Below are 16,108 nucleotides of genomic sequence, written 5' to 3'. Positions count from 1 at the left end.
AGCATGCATATATAAGTTCAGTTTTTTCAATAACTGTGTTCTGTATGACCTCTCGTCGAGATCATTTTCAGTGTTTATGGTTATGTTTTAACTTTATGTCATGGTTTGATCACCTCACCTTCCAACATGTAAAAATAAATAAATAGAGAAATGATTGCGGATTTTAAGATGGAGAAGAAATAAGATGAAAATTTCCAACAGAGATGGAAGTGGGTGTTTACCTGGACAACTGACTGAACTGGAAATGCAACACTGAGGTTGTTTAGCAGAAATGACAGTTGTTTTGTTTTTAAGGTAGCTTTCCAGCAACAGGCAGACACATGTTTCATTGCAGCTATCTGTTGCGGCAGCATAATCAGAGATAGTAATTTAAAGAAACCAAACAAGCTGATAAAGAAAGCAGTCTGTGTTGTGATTGCTCTGAGTCCTTGGAGCTAATTGTTGAATGAAGAACGTTGAATAAGTTGAATAACATAATGTACAACACACCCTCTACACAACATAGTGATTAAACAAAAGTGTCTTAAGTCAGAGGCTTCTTTGGCTTTGCTGCAAGCAAGGACCAGTACATGGGATTAATATTTTCCTTTCAATATTTCTCTAAATAGCCCACTGTGTATAACCCAGTCAGGTCTCTGAGATCATGAGATGCAGGTCTTATGGTTATTCCAAGAATAAAAATCAAACTCTGCTGTGGGTGCTTGTAGTGTCTATGGTTCATGTCTCTAGAATTATCTGCCTGCTGACCTAAGGTTCATTACTGTGAATTAGCATTACATTAGCTGTCTCTCTCTCTCTCTCTCTCTCTCTCTCTCTCTCTCTCTATATATATATATATATATATATATATATATATATATATATATATATATATATATATATATATTACTAGCGTACATTTAATAATTGGAAACTTGTAAAGTATTTTCCTGTCCAATTTCTGCATTTGGGCTTTCATCACTACTATAAGTCATGTAAAATGGAGCAGCAGCATCACAGAGAGGGAGAAGCTGGACAAAGTCATCAGGAAGTCCAGCTCTGTCCTGGGCTGTTCTCTGGACTCAGGGTGGGAGGTAGGTGACAAAAAGGTCCTGGCAAAACAAACATCCATCCTGGACCATGAGTCACACCCCCTGCATGATGCCCTGTCTGCTCTGGAGAACAGCTTCAGTAACAGACTGATCCATTCTCGCTGAAGGAGCGATACCCCAGGTCTTTCCTGCCTGCTGCTGTCAGACTTTACAATGAACACATGTAAACTCTCTTTACATATTTATATACATGTTTATGTACATATTTATATACTGTACATACCCTGTCAGACCATATACAGTATTGTTCATATTATTTTATATTATGTGTGTGTGGGGGTGTGTGTTATTGTTTGATATGACCTGTTTGCCTCTGCTTACTACAAGTGTAATGTTGCAACAAAAACATTTCCCCACTGAGGGACTGAGGTTTTCTATGCTTATTGCTGTCAATGTTTATGTATGAATGAGTTAAATGTTCCTATTTTTCTCATAATTTGTATTTTATCTTCAACACATTTAGTTTCCATGTAGATAAAGTTGCTATAACTATATTCTTGATTTATTTATTTAATGGGCTCACCACCTGCAGGAGGGGCCATAGGGGTCGGGTGCAGTGTGAGCTGGGTGGCAGGCAAAGGCGGGGACCCTAGCGGTCTGATCCTCGGTTGCAGAAGCTAGCAGTAGGGATGTGAAACGTCACCTCCCTGGTGGGGAAGGAGCCTGAGCTGGTGTGTGAGGTTAAGCAGTTCTGGCTAGATATAGTTGGACTCACCTCAATGCACAGCTTGGGCTCTGGAGCCACTGTCCTCGAGAGGGGTTGGACTCTCTTCCATTCTTCCCAGTGAAAGGCATCAAGCAGGTGTGGGCATACCCACTGCCCCCCAATTTGGTGCTTGTACATTGGGTTTACCCCGGTGGATGAGAGGTTAGCCTCCCTCCGCGTTCAAGTGGTGGGATGGGTCCTGACTGTTGTTTTTGTTATGCATTGAACAACAGTTCAGAGTACCCACCCTTTTTGGAGTCCTTGGAGGGGGTGTTGGAGAGCACTCCTTCCGGGGACTCCCTTGTTCTGCTGGGGGACTTCAGTGCCCACGTGGGCAATCAGTGAGGCCTAGAGTGGCATGATGGGAGGAACGGCCCCCCTGATCTGAACCCAAGTGCTGTTTTGTTGTTGGACTTCTGTGCTTGTCATGGATTGTCCATAACAAACACCATGTTCAGGCATAAGAGTGTCCACATGTGTACTTGGCACCAGGAGACTGTAGACCGCAGATCGATGATCGACTTTGTAGTCATATCATTAGACTTGTGACTGCATGTCTTGGACACTTGGACTGGCATCCTCCCCCACCAACAAGCGTGTTGTGAGGGTCTGCTGGCCTGTCAGAAAAAGTTTTAACTCCCATCTCCGGCAGAGCTTCAACCATGTCCCGAGTGAGGTTGGGCTGTGTTCCGTGCCCCTATTGTTGAAGTGGCCAACCGGAACTGTGGCCATAAGGTTATCAGTGCCTCTTGTGGCGGTAATTCTCAAATTTGTTGGTGGACATCAACAGTGAGGGATGCCATCAAGCTGAAGAAGGAGTCCTATTGGGCCTTTTTGGCCTGTGGGACTCCAGAGGCAGCTGGTGGTTATCGGCAGGCTAAGCGGATTGCAGCTTTGGCGGTCTCTAAGGCAAAAACTCAGGCATGGGATGAGTTCAGAGAGGCCATGGAAAATGACTTCCGGACAGCTTCCACCAAGCAGTGCTCCATCAACACTGCGTACAGTGGGGATGGGGGCTGCTGACCTCGACTCAGGACGTTGTGGGTTAGTGGGGGGAATACTTTGAAGACCTTTTCAATCCCATTGACACATCTTCCAACGAGGAAGCAAAGTATGAGTTCCCTGACGTGGGCACTCCTAATACTGAGGCTGAGGTCGCTGAGGTGGTTAAAAAGCTCCTCGGTGACAGGGCCCCGGTGGTGAATGAGATCCACCCTGGAGTTCCTTAAACTTCTGGATGTTGCCTCTTCAGCATCGTGTGGTCATCAGGGACAGTTCCCCAGGACTGGCAGACTGGGGTGGTGATCACCCTCTTGAAAAAGGGGGACTGGATAGTGTGCTCCAACTGCAGGGGGATCACACTCCTCAGCCTCCCTGGTAAGGTCTATTCAGGGGTCCTGGAGAGAAGAGTCCATAAGGTAGTCGAATCTCGGATTGAGGGGGAGAAGTGTGGTTTTTGTCCTGGTCGTGGAACAGTGGACCAGCTCTACACCCTCTTCAGGGCCTTGGAAGGGGCATGGGAGTTTGTTCAACCAGTCTACATGTGCTTTGTGGACTTGGAGGTGTTCTACCATGTCCCTCGGGGGCTCCTGTGGGGGGTGCTCTGGGGGTATGGAGTGCAGGACCCCCTTGTAGGAGCTGTCTGGTCCCTGTATGACCAGTGCCAGAGCTTGATCGGCATTGCCAGCAGTAAATCAGATTAGTTTCCAGTGAGGGTTGGACTCTGCCAAATCTGCCCTTTGTCACCGATTCTATTAATAACTTTTATGGACAGAATTTCTAGGTACAGCCGAGGTGTTAAGGGTGGCCTCAGGATTGAGTCTCTGCTCTTTGCAGATGATGTGGTTCTGTTGGCGTGATGGGGCATCACAGCCAAATATGAAGTGAATAGGATGAAAATCAGCGCCTCCAAATCCGAGACCATGGTCCTCAGCTGAAATGGGTGGAGTGATTTCTCTGGGTCGGAAATGAGATCCTGCCCCAAGTGAAGGAGTTCAAGTATCTCCCTTAGAGATAGGATAAGAAGCTCGGTGATCCGGGAGGGGGTCAGAGTAGAGTTGCTGCTCCTCTGCATCGAGAGGAGCCAGATGTGGTGGCTCAGGCAACTTGTTGGGATGCCTCCTGGACGCCTCCCTGGTGAGGTGTTCTGGGCACGTCCCACCTGGAGGAGGAGACCCAGGACACACTGGATGGACTACATCTCTCGGCTGGCCTGGGAATGCCTTGGGATCCCTCCAGAGGAACTGGTGAATGTGGCTGGGGAGAAGGAAGTCTGGATTTCCCTGCTTAGGCAGCTGCATCTGCAACCCAACCCCCGATATGCAGCAGAAAAAGGATGGAAGGATTATTTATTTTTACTTTAATTCCAATTATGTTAATTTATTTAATTTATTTTTTTTAACTAACAAATGCAACAGTTTCCCTTCATGGTGAATACAGTATTTTATCTTTTTTAAAATATAGTTTTGTGCGTTTTTTTAATTCACCTTTGTGTTCATTAACAAGCCCAGTGTTTGTAATTTTACCATGTATATATAATTTTGGTTATACTTTATTGATGTCTACTGTGCCACATTAGGGATTTTTTTCACTCATTGTTATAATTTGTGTTCAGTTTTGTAGTTATTTATAGCCTTTCTCTGCCTCTCTGATGTAATTTGGTGTTTGATCTGGATAACTTTGTCCCATTTTGGTTTTTAGTTCTCTTCTATATTACCTTTCTCAACCTTCGTAGCCATTTTATGCCTATTTAAAAATAGTTTTCTATCGTTTTATCATTACTCATATGGCAGTCACTTTGTGTACATTCCTTTATTGCTCTTCTCTGCATCTTGTTTTTGGGTGTCTTTGTAGATATACAGTATATGCCATAATTCTGAAATTTTACCTGGTAAAAGAATTGTAGCTCTTCATAACTTTTTTTTTCCCATAGTTTTGCCAAAAAGACTCAGTCATGTTGCATAACTGATCTAGTTTGGAAAAATTAATCCTTTTTTTACATGCAACTGGATAAAGAATGAGGTTTTGTTAGTTGCATTCTGCAAAATCAGAAAGTCTGGAAACAGTTTTTATTTGTGTTGCACTTAATAAAGACTTGGAGGTGACAGGTTACAAATGTAATGCACAAAGATGAGAGAGATCAGCCCTGCTGAGAGCTTTTCCCACAGGGTCCTCATAACATGACCTTGTGCCTTGTTATGAGAATCATAGACATGTTGCTAATTTTTCATGGTTTTCCAGCATCTCCAGGATTTTTAAAGGTGCAGCTTGAGATGGAGGGGACTCTTTCCAAAGTTCTCTTCTGCAAAGCGAGAGCGATGGATGTCCCTGTAGCTCTTGGCAATGTCTGAGAAATTGCTCCTGTCAAATATGCCAGAAAAAAACATCTCAAAAGAGTCATCCAACAGATGTCAGTCATTTTTTAAAAAGGCACAACCTTAATGAGAAAAAATACCACTTGTCCTCAGCTCTCTCTGCACAGCCTTCAGTCCTCCAAACTTGTTGATGATGCAGTCAACAGCCTCTGCAACGTTTTTCTCCTTTAGGTCTTCCTTGCTGAGTTTTGCTTGGATCAATAACCTCCTCATAGTAGGGTCGAGCTCTTTAAACTTCAAACACATACACCATGTTATTTTTAGGGACTAGTTATGGTCTGGCCATGGTATTGCATAAATTTTATTCTGTTCAGATTTAAATTTAGGTCACATGTATTTCATTGCATAATCTGACTCACAGAACTTGTAGATGGAGAAGATAGGATTGACGGTGCATTCACAGTGGAATCTTTCTCTTCATTCATTTTTTCTATGGATTCATTTCTGTTGAGAACATAAACAGACTTTAAACAATACCTTTAACTTTTTCCTTTAAATCTGTAAAGTAGGACTATTTCTCTAACCCTGAAGGAGGTTTGTCACTTGACGAACTGCTCACTGTTTCCACTGTTGTCATGTCAACCATGTTGGTCATCTTGTCTGCAAAAGGAATGGGTAAATGAGAAATAACAGAGGCTTTACCCATTGGCTTATTGTCAGTTGAACAGAGTAAACATATTTTATCTGTGGTGACATGATTCCTCTTTTTGTTATTAATCTACCACAAACAGTCTTGACTGCATGATGAAATTCTTCTGCTTCATCCTCATTTGCAAAGTTGAGGCCAACCTGGCAGACCTAAGAGAACAAATCAAATTCACCTCAAACCAGCCCATATCTAATGGGGATAAAACACAAACAGATACTAAAACAAGGTGACTTACTTCTGCAGGGAAAGTGTGAAAGTAAGGCCGACTTGCAGTGTACTTAAATGGAATATATATTTCCTGCTCCCATAATAACTTGGCTCGCTGTGTTTAAGGGAAAGAGACAAGGACCGGAAGAAAGGAAAGAAAGTTATTTATATGTGGAGTGGACAAGCATAGAGACACCAATCAAGATAAGACACACTTTTGTTAGTGAAGGAAACGGCAAATTAGAGGAAACACCATGAAAATGTTTAATACGTGCTGCGTTGCTCATACGCACAAAATGTTGAGAACAAAAGGGCCTGCACGTGCATTACGTGGGAAGCGCAGTGCACGTTTCAGTGTGTTTGCTGATTTTAGTGGGTGGAGTAAGCAGCTCTGTAGTTCCTCTTACCTTGACACAGTAGAGACGGAGAAAGTAGGAGCCAATGGATTCGTCTTCAATGAGACACACCACTCCACAGTCTAAACAATGCCAGCTTGGACTCTCACCCTGGGCAACTTTGGTCTGCAGTATTTGTGCTACGGTACTTTTGATTAGCTAGAATAGATCAGTAGTAATAATTACTACAGATAAATATACATAAAACACACAGTTATGTGTATATTGATCAAGAAAGAAAAAAAGAAAGAAAGAAAGATGGAAAGAAGGAAAAAGAAAGAAAGAAAGAAAGAAAGAGAGAAAGAGAGAAAGAAAGAAAGAAAGAAAGAAAGAAAGAAAGAAAGAAAGAAAGAAAGAAAGAAGGAAAGAAGGAAAGAAGGAAAGACAGAAAGAACGAAAGAACGAAAGAAAGAAAGAAAGAAAGAAAGAAAGAAAGAAAGAAAGAAGGGGTGCTATATTGTCTTGTGAGGAAATGGATTGTTTTGTGGCTTTTACTAGTTTCTTTTTGCTTTTTGTTTCAAACTGAACCTACATTTAACCATACATTTCCTTTTTTTAAATTGTGCCATAACAGATTTTTTATTTTTTATCTATTCATTCATTTCCCACAAAACCATGTCTAGCAGCTGACAGCCCCCTCTGAGGCCTTCTGGTTCAGTATCAGAGCACCACATGGCAGACAGGCATTTCCTCAGGGAACCAATGGCCTCATTTTAGAGGCTAAAGATGAAGAAGAATGATCCACTTTTTTTTTTCTTGTGTGCACTTCATCACTCAAAACTATTTGTTGGACTTCTCAGTAGTTGGCATTTTCCCCATTGTTTAGCACATATAGGTCGATCTTGGTGACCTTTCTTTATCAGTAATTCCTTGTGATATTTGTCCTTTGCTGTATTGTTGAAAAATAATAACTAACCATCCCAATTTGTGTTGAAATGTAGACCTACAACAAACTAATCCTTTTGTCCACTGAAGCTCCATCTTTAGTTGTCTCAAAAGTTTGAAGCTGCTTCAAAAGCTTGTGATTTATAATCATTTCTTGAAGGGTAAACATTAATATTTATTGCAGGAAAATGTCAGAGTAAATTTAAGCCTGTACAAAATTTTAGTGTGGCATTTTTTACAAGAATGTTCTTCCCCCTGAAATGTGTAGATTAATTATTTGTTTATATATACTGTACATAGTGTTGTGTAAACACCCACCTCTTTTCTGTTTTTCTTTTGAGATTTTTTATTCATAACCGGTTTCTATTAAAAACCTTTAAAGTACTGTTAAAATAAATGTACATTGTACAAGACACACAAGTGGTAACATGGTTGTACCAGGCTAAAAAACATCTGCTACTCATTTAACTATGAAACTATTAGAGTTCTGACAGAAAGCCCATTCATCCACCAGACCTCCTCTGATAGCTGCTACTGATAACATGAGCAGCAACTGCAAGCATGAGAGTGAAAGGGAAGCTTAAAAAAAGTTAAATGTTTCTACATGCAGAAAATGAATGGTAAATCAGATAATGTGTATAACAAAGAACTGAACTGACCGTACAGCGAGGCTCCAGCACAGTGATGAGGACTCCTTTCTCACGGATTGTCAGGAGATCACTTATTACCTGACAGCCAGGGATCAGACTGGATGCCATCATTTGGGTTCAACTAAATTCAGCTGTCCACACCTTGTCCCTGCATCCTTTCTTACTCTGTCCCACAAATCTTTTTAAATCCTTGTGACAGGTTTCAGTGGTTATGTATCCAGTACGGCGCCAAATCATGCAAATTCATGCACATCATGAAAGCTGAGTACAGTAACCAAATGAGCTGGGATGTACATCACATTAAGTGATACAGGAACCAGAAGGGAAGAAGACATACTGAGTTTAATGTTCCACCACTGCTGTTATTTAAGATTATTTTCAAGATTCATTTATTTTATAGAAATCTATAACAGCGTTTTCAACAAAGAGTTTTTGTAAAGAACACTGCAATTATAAATCACTGGAATACAATCATGTGTTTAGAGCTCCCTCCACTGGTACCAACCACAGCAGCAATGCTGTCTGATGTGAATATCCTTTCTCTGGTCAGCACTGTCTAGAACTGGTGCTGACCAGGGAACTGTGGTGCATTTAAGTGTTCACATTTATGCACAATTGTGGAAGGATTTATTTGTCTATCTATAGCGAATGTAAATGAGAGAGGTTTTATCTTGTGGTCTTTAATGAGCCCCGAATAACTATGTGCCACATTAATGGCAGCTACTATATTTGTGGCACCAACAACATGGTAAACAGAATATGTCATAGCAAAATCCATTAAAATAGTTAAAATCTTTATCTGCCATGACTCCTTTAAACCATATAGTGGTTCTAAAATAATGAGAAAGTCTGACAATGTACCACTCATACACACTGGGACTTATCACTTCAATTCTTTATGTTTTGTATCTTCAGCTCCTTTCTTAAAGGTGCAGTGTTCAACAAAATTAAAGGTCAATGACAGAAAAAATGTAACATATTATTAAAGACGGTTTCTATTAATATCTAATCACCTTTTTTACTACAGTGTCTCTGAATGTGAAGTGAGGACCCTTGGAGTAGATGAAAACATGTTTATGTCTGGAAGAATTTTGGCCACTGAAGGCCACTGTCCATTCACAACTAAGCTTGGCATTTAGTCATTTCTATGCACATCTTTACCGCTAGATTTTGGTAAGTCTTACATACTGTAGCTGTAAGTATTTGCACTCTTCTGGAATATGTACATTTTTATATTGTTGACCGACTGGGACCCTCATTTTCTTTTCATTTTCTTCTCACTGTTTCTCCTACAGTTTTTATCATGAAGATAAAACCAGTGAGCAGCATTAACGACTTCCTGGTAGTGCTTCAGAAAGGAAGACATTAAAAATGAGAGGAAATGTGTAGCATAAAGCAGCAAGTTAACACACTGACCTTTCAGAGTGTAAATGTGTCTCCATTGTGCCGACTGGTACTTATCTCTAAATGATCGTCTCTGATAAATTTGTGTGAAATGAGCTTTGGTGTACAAAGTGACTCAACAAATCTGTAAAACAACCAAAATTCATTTAAATTGGTGAGGGTAGTAACAGTTTAAAAATAAATGTTTTTTTTTTTTTTTACTATTAAGTGAAGTGACACAAAGAACAGGTACATAAAATACAACATGTGAAATGTGGAAAGGAAAAATATTGCTCACTCTGACTATGATGCTACATTTGTCCAGTAATCATTTCCCTATGTTGATTAGAAAATGTGACTTCTCAGTGAGTATTACGCCCACTCCCCCCTCTCCATCCCCCCTGTCAGCTTCCTCTGCTCGGTCCGCTCCTTCAGGCCTCTTGCGCCTCTTGTTCAGCAGAGGGTTGTTAGATATGTCCAAGTCTTTGATCTTCACCTGGTCATAATCCACGCGTATGGTTGCCAGGGCACTGGTCATTTCCTCCTGTTGGAACATTTTGTTCTGTAAATCGGATGTGGTGTTTTACTGCCACCTTGTGGCCATACTCTGAAAACAGCTTTACAGTCAGTAGAGTCCCACCTTCACATCGTCCCACAGCTCCTTGTCCTCTGTCAAAACTCGGGAAGTGTGCAGCGGTGTCTGGGGAACCACCATTGACTGCTGTCATATAAAAGCATAGACATTCATGACTACAATGAGCAGTAACATATAGGTTTACAGGTACAAGGCATGGAAAGTACTCTTACACTAATCCAAGGATGGCTCATGAACTGTCCAATGGTCATTCTCTCACCAGGGTCTGTCTTCAGCAGCTGAATGATGAGCTGTTTAGCTGCAGGGGGCAAACCAAACACTAAAAAGGGATGTTTTACTATTTCATTAAATTATTTTATCTTTGATGGCATTAACACATTTTTAAAAAGTTGGAACAGGACAACCACAAAGGTGGAAAACTAAAAAGAAACAGATGAAGGAGTGTGATGTAACTAATTAGGTTACAGGCAGGACTATCCTCCTTGTTATTACAGTTCAAAAGTTCAAATGCCTGCATCACTGATGGGATGGGGCGGGGGGCTTTAGTGCCTATGGAACTGGCACCTTGCATATCTGGAAAGGCAGCATCAGGGCTAGATAATAGGTTTTTAACATTTCAGCAATACAATACTAAACCGCATACTGCAACTATTACAGCAGCATGGCTGCATAGTAGAGTCTAGGTGCTGGGCTGGCCTGTCAGCAGTCCTCATCTTTCACCCGCTGAAAACATTTTGGGTATCATCAAATGCAAAAACACTACAAAAAGACCCAAGAATGTTCAGCAGTTAGAATCCTATATCAGACAGGAATATGATATCATTAATCTCCCAAAAGTCCAGAAACTGGTACTCTGTTGGCAGCTGTTTATGGTGCTACAGTCATAAAGATGGCCCTGTCTTAACTTTTTTTTCTTTGTCTTGTTATGAAGCTCTAAAAGTTCGAACATGCAGTAGTTTAATGGAGACTTTGTGCATTTCCAATTTTAATCAAAATACTATGATGGACGTCAATGTGGGTCATCACTGTTTGGGTCAATAAAATATTAATTCAGGACGTATTTTCATGTTTTACCTTACTAAAATGCATGTTTTCCTTACAGTACCTATTTTTTTCTGTTCTGTTCAAAGTCTGACCTTCCTCAGAAACATCAGCCCACTCAGGGTTAGGAAACTCATACTGGCCTCGCCTGATCCTCTGTTTCATGCCTGGAGAGATGGCCTGGCCTGTGTTTGAGTAGAATGGAGGGAACCCACACAGTCTGAGAAGAGAAGAGAAGAGAAGAGAAGAGAAGAGAAGAGAAGAGAAGAGAAGAGAAGAGAAGAGAAGAGAAGAGAAGAGAAGAGAAGAGAAGAGAAGAGGTGTCCTTTAATAACTGATTAGTAGGTATGAATATGTCATTAAGTTACAGATTACAGGTTACACACAAACATTGTACTCACAAAATGTACATGATTACCCCCAGAGACCACATGTCACATGACTTGTCATATTTCTCTGGGCCTAGCACTTCTGGTGCTGGATGACAAACAAACCCAGAAAAATTAATGTGCAGAATGAAACACACACCAAGCAAAAATGACATTATAGTGAATATTGTTAACTTGGTCAAATAACCATGACTACTACAGCCCATTTATTATGCAAAGAACTGAAAACATTACATGAAATGCTCACCAACATAATATGGGGTGTAACAGGGGGTCTGGAGGGAGTTGTGGAGTGTTGTCTCCTTCGCAAATCCAAAGTCTGTCAGTTTTAGAGTAGCATTGGTCTCCTTGGTGGTGTAGAGCAGATTTTCAGGCTATAGAACAAGAAAGAGGAAAATAAAAATAAGCCAAAATTGTCTTTTAAATTTTCTCTGAGAATTTATTTGGGCAGCAGCAGTACCTTCACGTCCCTGTGAGCAATGTCCATGTGGTGGAGGTACTCTATGGCCGAGCCAATATCGTGCATGATCTCTGACACCTCTGATGGACATGTATGAGATAGACATGAAGGCAAACATCACAACAGATTCTTGATGTACAGTACAGTAAATTCTGACCCACCTCTCTCAGTGAAGGCCTGGTCCCCTCTGGCCTGGATGCGGCTGAACAGTTCCCCTCCCTCCATGCTGAGACAAGGTATACAAACAGATCAGAACTGGGGCAGTGAGGGTACTCTTGGAAAACGACTACAGGGCAGTCATGCTTTTATAACAAAGCAAGCTATTGTGCCTCTCTATTTACTGTTCAGAGGACTCTGGTTGTCTTGCAGACAGATGACCTGAACAAGTACAGATTTTTAAGGGAAAAGGGTTTACATCCTCTTACTGTTCTGATTTCAGACTATTAAATAATAAAAAAAATAAAAATACATGACTTGTAAATGAGCTAATGGAATATATCAGATTATCTAATTTTTTTTATCTGGGTTTGAGGTTAATCCCGTAAAGCACTGAAAGTCCCCAAAAGCTCATTTGTTGTTAGAATTGGTGTGCATAAGATAATAATAGTAATAATTTAAAAATTTCTAATTAATAATAATGTATTCCTGATTGACTTAAGTCTGACCGGACTTTTGAACTTTTAGCTGAACATAACCTAGAACATCCCCCACCTGTTGTGGAAAGTTATGATGAGCATTTTCCAGAGTTTCCAAATAGAAATGAATCCGTTGTTATGCAATGAGACAGTTATCAGCAGAGGTAGTTAGTCACATGAACTACTTCACAAAATCTGACTTTCCCGATTTCAGTGAAAACAGGTAAAAAAAAAAAAAAAAGGAAAATTGAATAAGTTTTAATCGGTCAGGAATTTTCTATTAATAAAATGTTATTCTTTTTAACATTTCCCACATGTCTAAATCCCTCTTATGACAAAAAAAGCTCTTAGCGTATAAACTCTTATCTAAAAAAATATCGTTGTACAGAGAACAACAATCAGGATGCAGGTGTGTTTGTGGATGCCAGAGTTCCCAGATCCAGAATGGGAGGCAAAACTTTCAGTTTTCAGGATCCTTTCTGGAGCAACTAGCTTCCAGTTTTGATTTAAGGCCTCACACAGCTTTTAAGCTTTTGTAGCCATTTTTTCTACATGAAATGTTTTAATAGTTCATTTTTTTTCTTTTCATAAAAAAACAAAAACAAACTTTGAACCTTTTTGTTCTTACTTTGATTCTTTGCTTTCACTGTTAAAAATGAGCCATTTGAAAGTTGCTTTTATTAGTTTTGTTAATCTTTAAACCATTTATATCACGTTTTGTTGTCTTTTTAAGTTTTACTTCTGCTTTCTACAGAACTTTAAGTTAAACTTCTGCTTACAAAGTGCTAAAGCAACACATTTCAATTGAGTGTTGTTACACTATTTAAAAATAATATTTTTTTTCCATTTATTTCCCAAGTCATACACAGAAATAAACTATTTTCAGCAGACTTAAAAAGCAGAATTATCCATTATTTATCCTGCCCTATATTTCAATGCTTCCGTATCTGGCTATTATTGTTATGAAAACACAACTGGTGCCATTTTTAAAAGTTTCACTAATGTCACACTTCCTGTATAAGCTGTTAGAATAGAAATAATCATTTTCAGTTTTGATTTCATTATCCCTGACTCATGGTTACAAGACTCTATTTACACTCCAGATTACAGCTTTGATTGGGTGAAAAATCTAACTGTCAACTCTGAAAAATCTTTCTGTGGACTGTTGCTAAGGAGGAGACGTGCTGCATCTCAGCATTACTCCAGTTGTCTCCTATCTGTACGTTCCAAGACTGTTCAGTCTAGCCTTCCAGTTTTAAAGCTAAATTAATTAAGATTAATTTAAGCAAAACGTAGGAAGAAAAAATGTATGGGGTTAAAATAACAGCAAATAAGGAAAGACAAAATAATTAGCACTTGTAGTGCTGGTGCTTACCATTCCATCACAATGAGCAGACATTTCTTCCCTTGGTATATGTTTTCATACAGGCTGAGTATTCGTACAATGTGGGGGCCTCCAGATACTCGCCAGTGCAGCTCAACCTCTCGTCGGGCTTTAGGAGTGTCATAGAGAATCTGTTATACCAAAAAATATTTCAGTGGAATTCTCAAATAGTACATTTGTCCACCTATATTCAAAAGGCACATAAACTTAATTGGTAATTTATAACAATCTACAGCAATAATATTAGAGAAAATCATTAAAACCCAATAACAGTGAATTTGGTAACATGATCTATCCTTAAAGGCACAGTGATGCAGCGGAGGGTTTCCTGTCTTCCTCAACTTGTGGATCTCCATACAACTTTTCATTTACTTTTCTTTTTCTTTTCTTTTTTTTTTGGCTGGGAGAAGAAGGTATTTCAATAAGTGTCAGAAATATGTGACTTTTCTCTGTAAGCTTTTAAGCACAGATCACACAAAAAGGCATAGGAAGACAGAGGAAGAGGTTAACATTTCATCATACCTGTTTATGGCTTACCACCAAATACCTTTGAAAGAAAACATGTGGAGTCACTCATGTGGCTGCTCTTCCTGTTTAATGTTTTAGGACTTTGCTGCAACCCTACAGCCGGCTGTTTGTTGACTTACAGAGCTGCGTACCCTGAACCACAAGCCATGAACTGAAATCTGAATACTTACTGAGTAAATGAGAGAAAAATGTTGATTTTTTAATTTTTTGTTACATGTCAGAGGCACAGATGCTTATGTAATATTATAACACTACAACAATCAAAACAGAGAGAAAACTGTGTCAGAGCTACCCAGACAGCACATCACTGTCTGGGTAGCTAAGTGCCAGATTTTACTTTTAGGCCACTGAGCCATTTATTAATAGCTAAATTTATATCTAGGATATGATTGTAAACTAACCGGTGCAGTAAACTTCAAACTGACTGTTGAGGAGAAATAGATTTTATAAGGCGTGAATAAACATGTGACCAACATAGACAGAAAAGAAATGAATAATTAATGCCTACTCTCTTTCTCCCCTGGGACAGAAGCCCTACACATCAGCAGTATTATTAAAGTAACAGAGAAACTTACACACCTTCAGAGCACATTTCTCCCCTGTTTTCTTGCAGTAACACTCCATCACTTTTCCATTTATTCCCAAGCCAAGAATCTGAGATGTTATCTTATAGTCATCTGTCACTGCATTTCTTCTAAACTCCAGTTTAGAGTAAGGAGGTGGCTGGAGGTCAGTGAGGCCGGGCTCTGCGCTGCTCCCCAGGCTGGTGAAGTCGCGACCGAGCGCTGTCCCTAACTGCGCAGTGGCCGCATTTACCGACCGCTCCTCTTGATTTTCTTGCATTTTTCCCTCTAAAAGCGGACAGTGGTGCAGACAAAATGTCATCAGTCTCTCCCACTGAAATTAACCGATGTCATTCTGACTCATCAAGGGGACTTTCGTACTTCCCGACAGATCTCGACTATTCTTAACAAACAGGGGAAAATGAGGTATTTTATTTGCAAAAAAACCACCCTGATACACAAAAAAGGCGGAGATTTGATCGGCACCGTTATATTGGCGGAGACAACTACAACTTCTCACCGAATGTAAGAAAGGAAAAACATAAAACAAGAAAACCAAAGTGCTAGAAAAACAATAAAACTTTGCACCCCTGTCTGGTCCTCATCACGGTTATCTGCTTCTCTTTGGGGAGCACCAACCTCTCCAACCTCCTTTACGTCAGCGCGGAAAGGCTCAAGTTCATTCACCATTCAGTTTTCTTAAAGGAACAAGCACGCGTAAAAGACGCACTTCAGGGTACCAGTGGAGGAAGTGAAAGTCGAGCTTAGCCAGAAATCTGATCCCCTGAGATTAGTTGCAAATAGGGAGTAACACTGTGATGTTTTCAGGAGTGGGAATTTTTAATCCTTTAAACTGTTTGGACTGGGAGACGTTTCATTTTACAGCATTGTTGGCCAAGTATTCAGGTTTTGTTAATTTTAAACCACTACTCTGCGATTGTGTCAGTTATTTGCCTACAATTCCCTGGAATCTAATAAGCACCAATAGGAAAATGGGTGCAGCTGAGGACAGAATTCAACACATTACTTTAATGCTGCTATCAGCCGCAATCAAATAGGCTTTGGCTTCTTGTGAGTGGGCAATTTAGTGTTTATCTGCTGTTACTTCTGCTGTGACTCTGTAGGGTTACACATTGTTAAGCTACATTTATCCAATATAATGTATTTGATGTT

The 16,108-nt window shown here is 40.1% G+C and overlaps 2 protein-coding genes across 4 annotated transcripts; both read right to left on the bottom strand.

The window, feature by feature from the left end:
• Positions 1–4,857: 4,857 nt before the first annotated feature.
• Positions 4,858–8,697, bottom strand: si:dkey-197j19.6 (neural Wiskott-Aldrich syndrome protein). 2 transcript variants are annotated; one of them, XM_041981179.1, is made up of 8 exons: positions 7,967–8,697; positions 6,435–6,581; positions 6,056–6,142; positions 5,894–5,969; positions 5,696–5,771; positions 5,531–5,615; positions 5,252–5,405; positions 4,858–5,157 (listed from the first exon to the last, which is right to left on the bottom strand). In XM_041981179.1, the coding sequence occupies exons 1-8, from the start codon at positions 8,066–8,068 to the stop codon at positions 5,024–5,026; spliced, it is 861 nt and encodes a 286-aa protein (XP_041837113.1). In that variant the 5' UTR covers positions 8,069–8,697; the 3' UTR covers positions 4,858–5,023. The 2 variants fall into 2 exon arrangements, with proteins under 2 accessions (XP_041837113.1, XP_041837114.1); XM_041981180.1 differs by lacking the exon at positions 6,435–6,581.
• A 138-nt stretch (positions 8,698–8,835) lies between these two features.
• Positions 8,836–15,602, bottom strand: LOC121637182 (MAP kinase-activated protein kinase 2-like). 2 transcript variants are annotated; one of them, XM_041981178.1, is made up of 10 exons: positions 14,952–15,602; positions 13,836–13,975; positions 11,987–12,051; positions 11,826–11,905; positions 11,613–11,739; positions 11,378–11,453; positions 11,072–11,196; positions 10,148–10,233; positions 9,981–10,058; positions 8,836–9,884 (listed from the first exon to the last, which is right to left on the bottom strand). In XM_041981178.1, exons 1-10 carry the CDS (start codon positions 15,255–15,257, stop codon positions 9,669–9,671), a joined length of 1,299 nt encoding a protein of 432 aa, XP_041837112.1. In that variant the 5' UTR covers positions 15,258–15,602; the 3' UTR covers positions 8,836–9,668. The 2 variants fall into 2 exon arrangements, with proteins under 2 accessions (XP_041837112.1, XP_041837110.1); XM_041981176.1 differs by having other exon boundaries at positions 9,981–10,061; positions 14,952–15,600.
• Positions 15,603–16,108: the final 506 nt, after the last annotated feature.

The sequence above is a fragment of the Melanotaenia boesemani genome, chromosome 3 (assembly GCF_017639745.1).
Source record: "Melanotaenia boesemani isolate fMelBoe1 chromosome 3, fMelBoe1.pri, whole genome shotgun sequence".
NCBI classification, from domain to species: domain Eukaryota; kingdom Metazoa; phylum Chordata; class Actinopteri; order Atheriniformes; family Melanotaeniidae; genus Melanotaenia; species Melanotaenia boesemani.
This window is presented reverse-complemented; position numbering and strand designations above follow the sequence as displayed.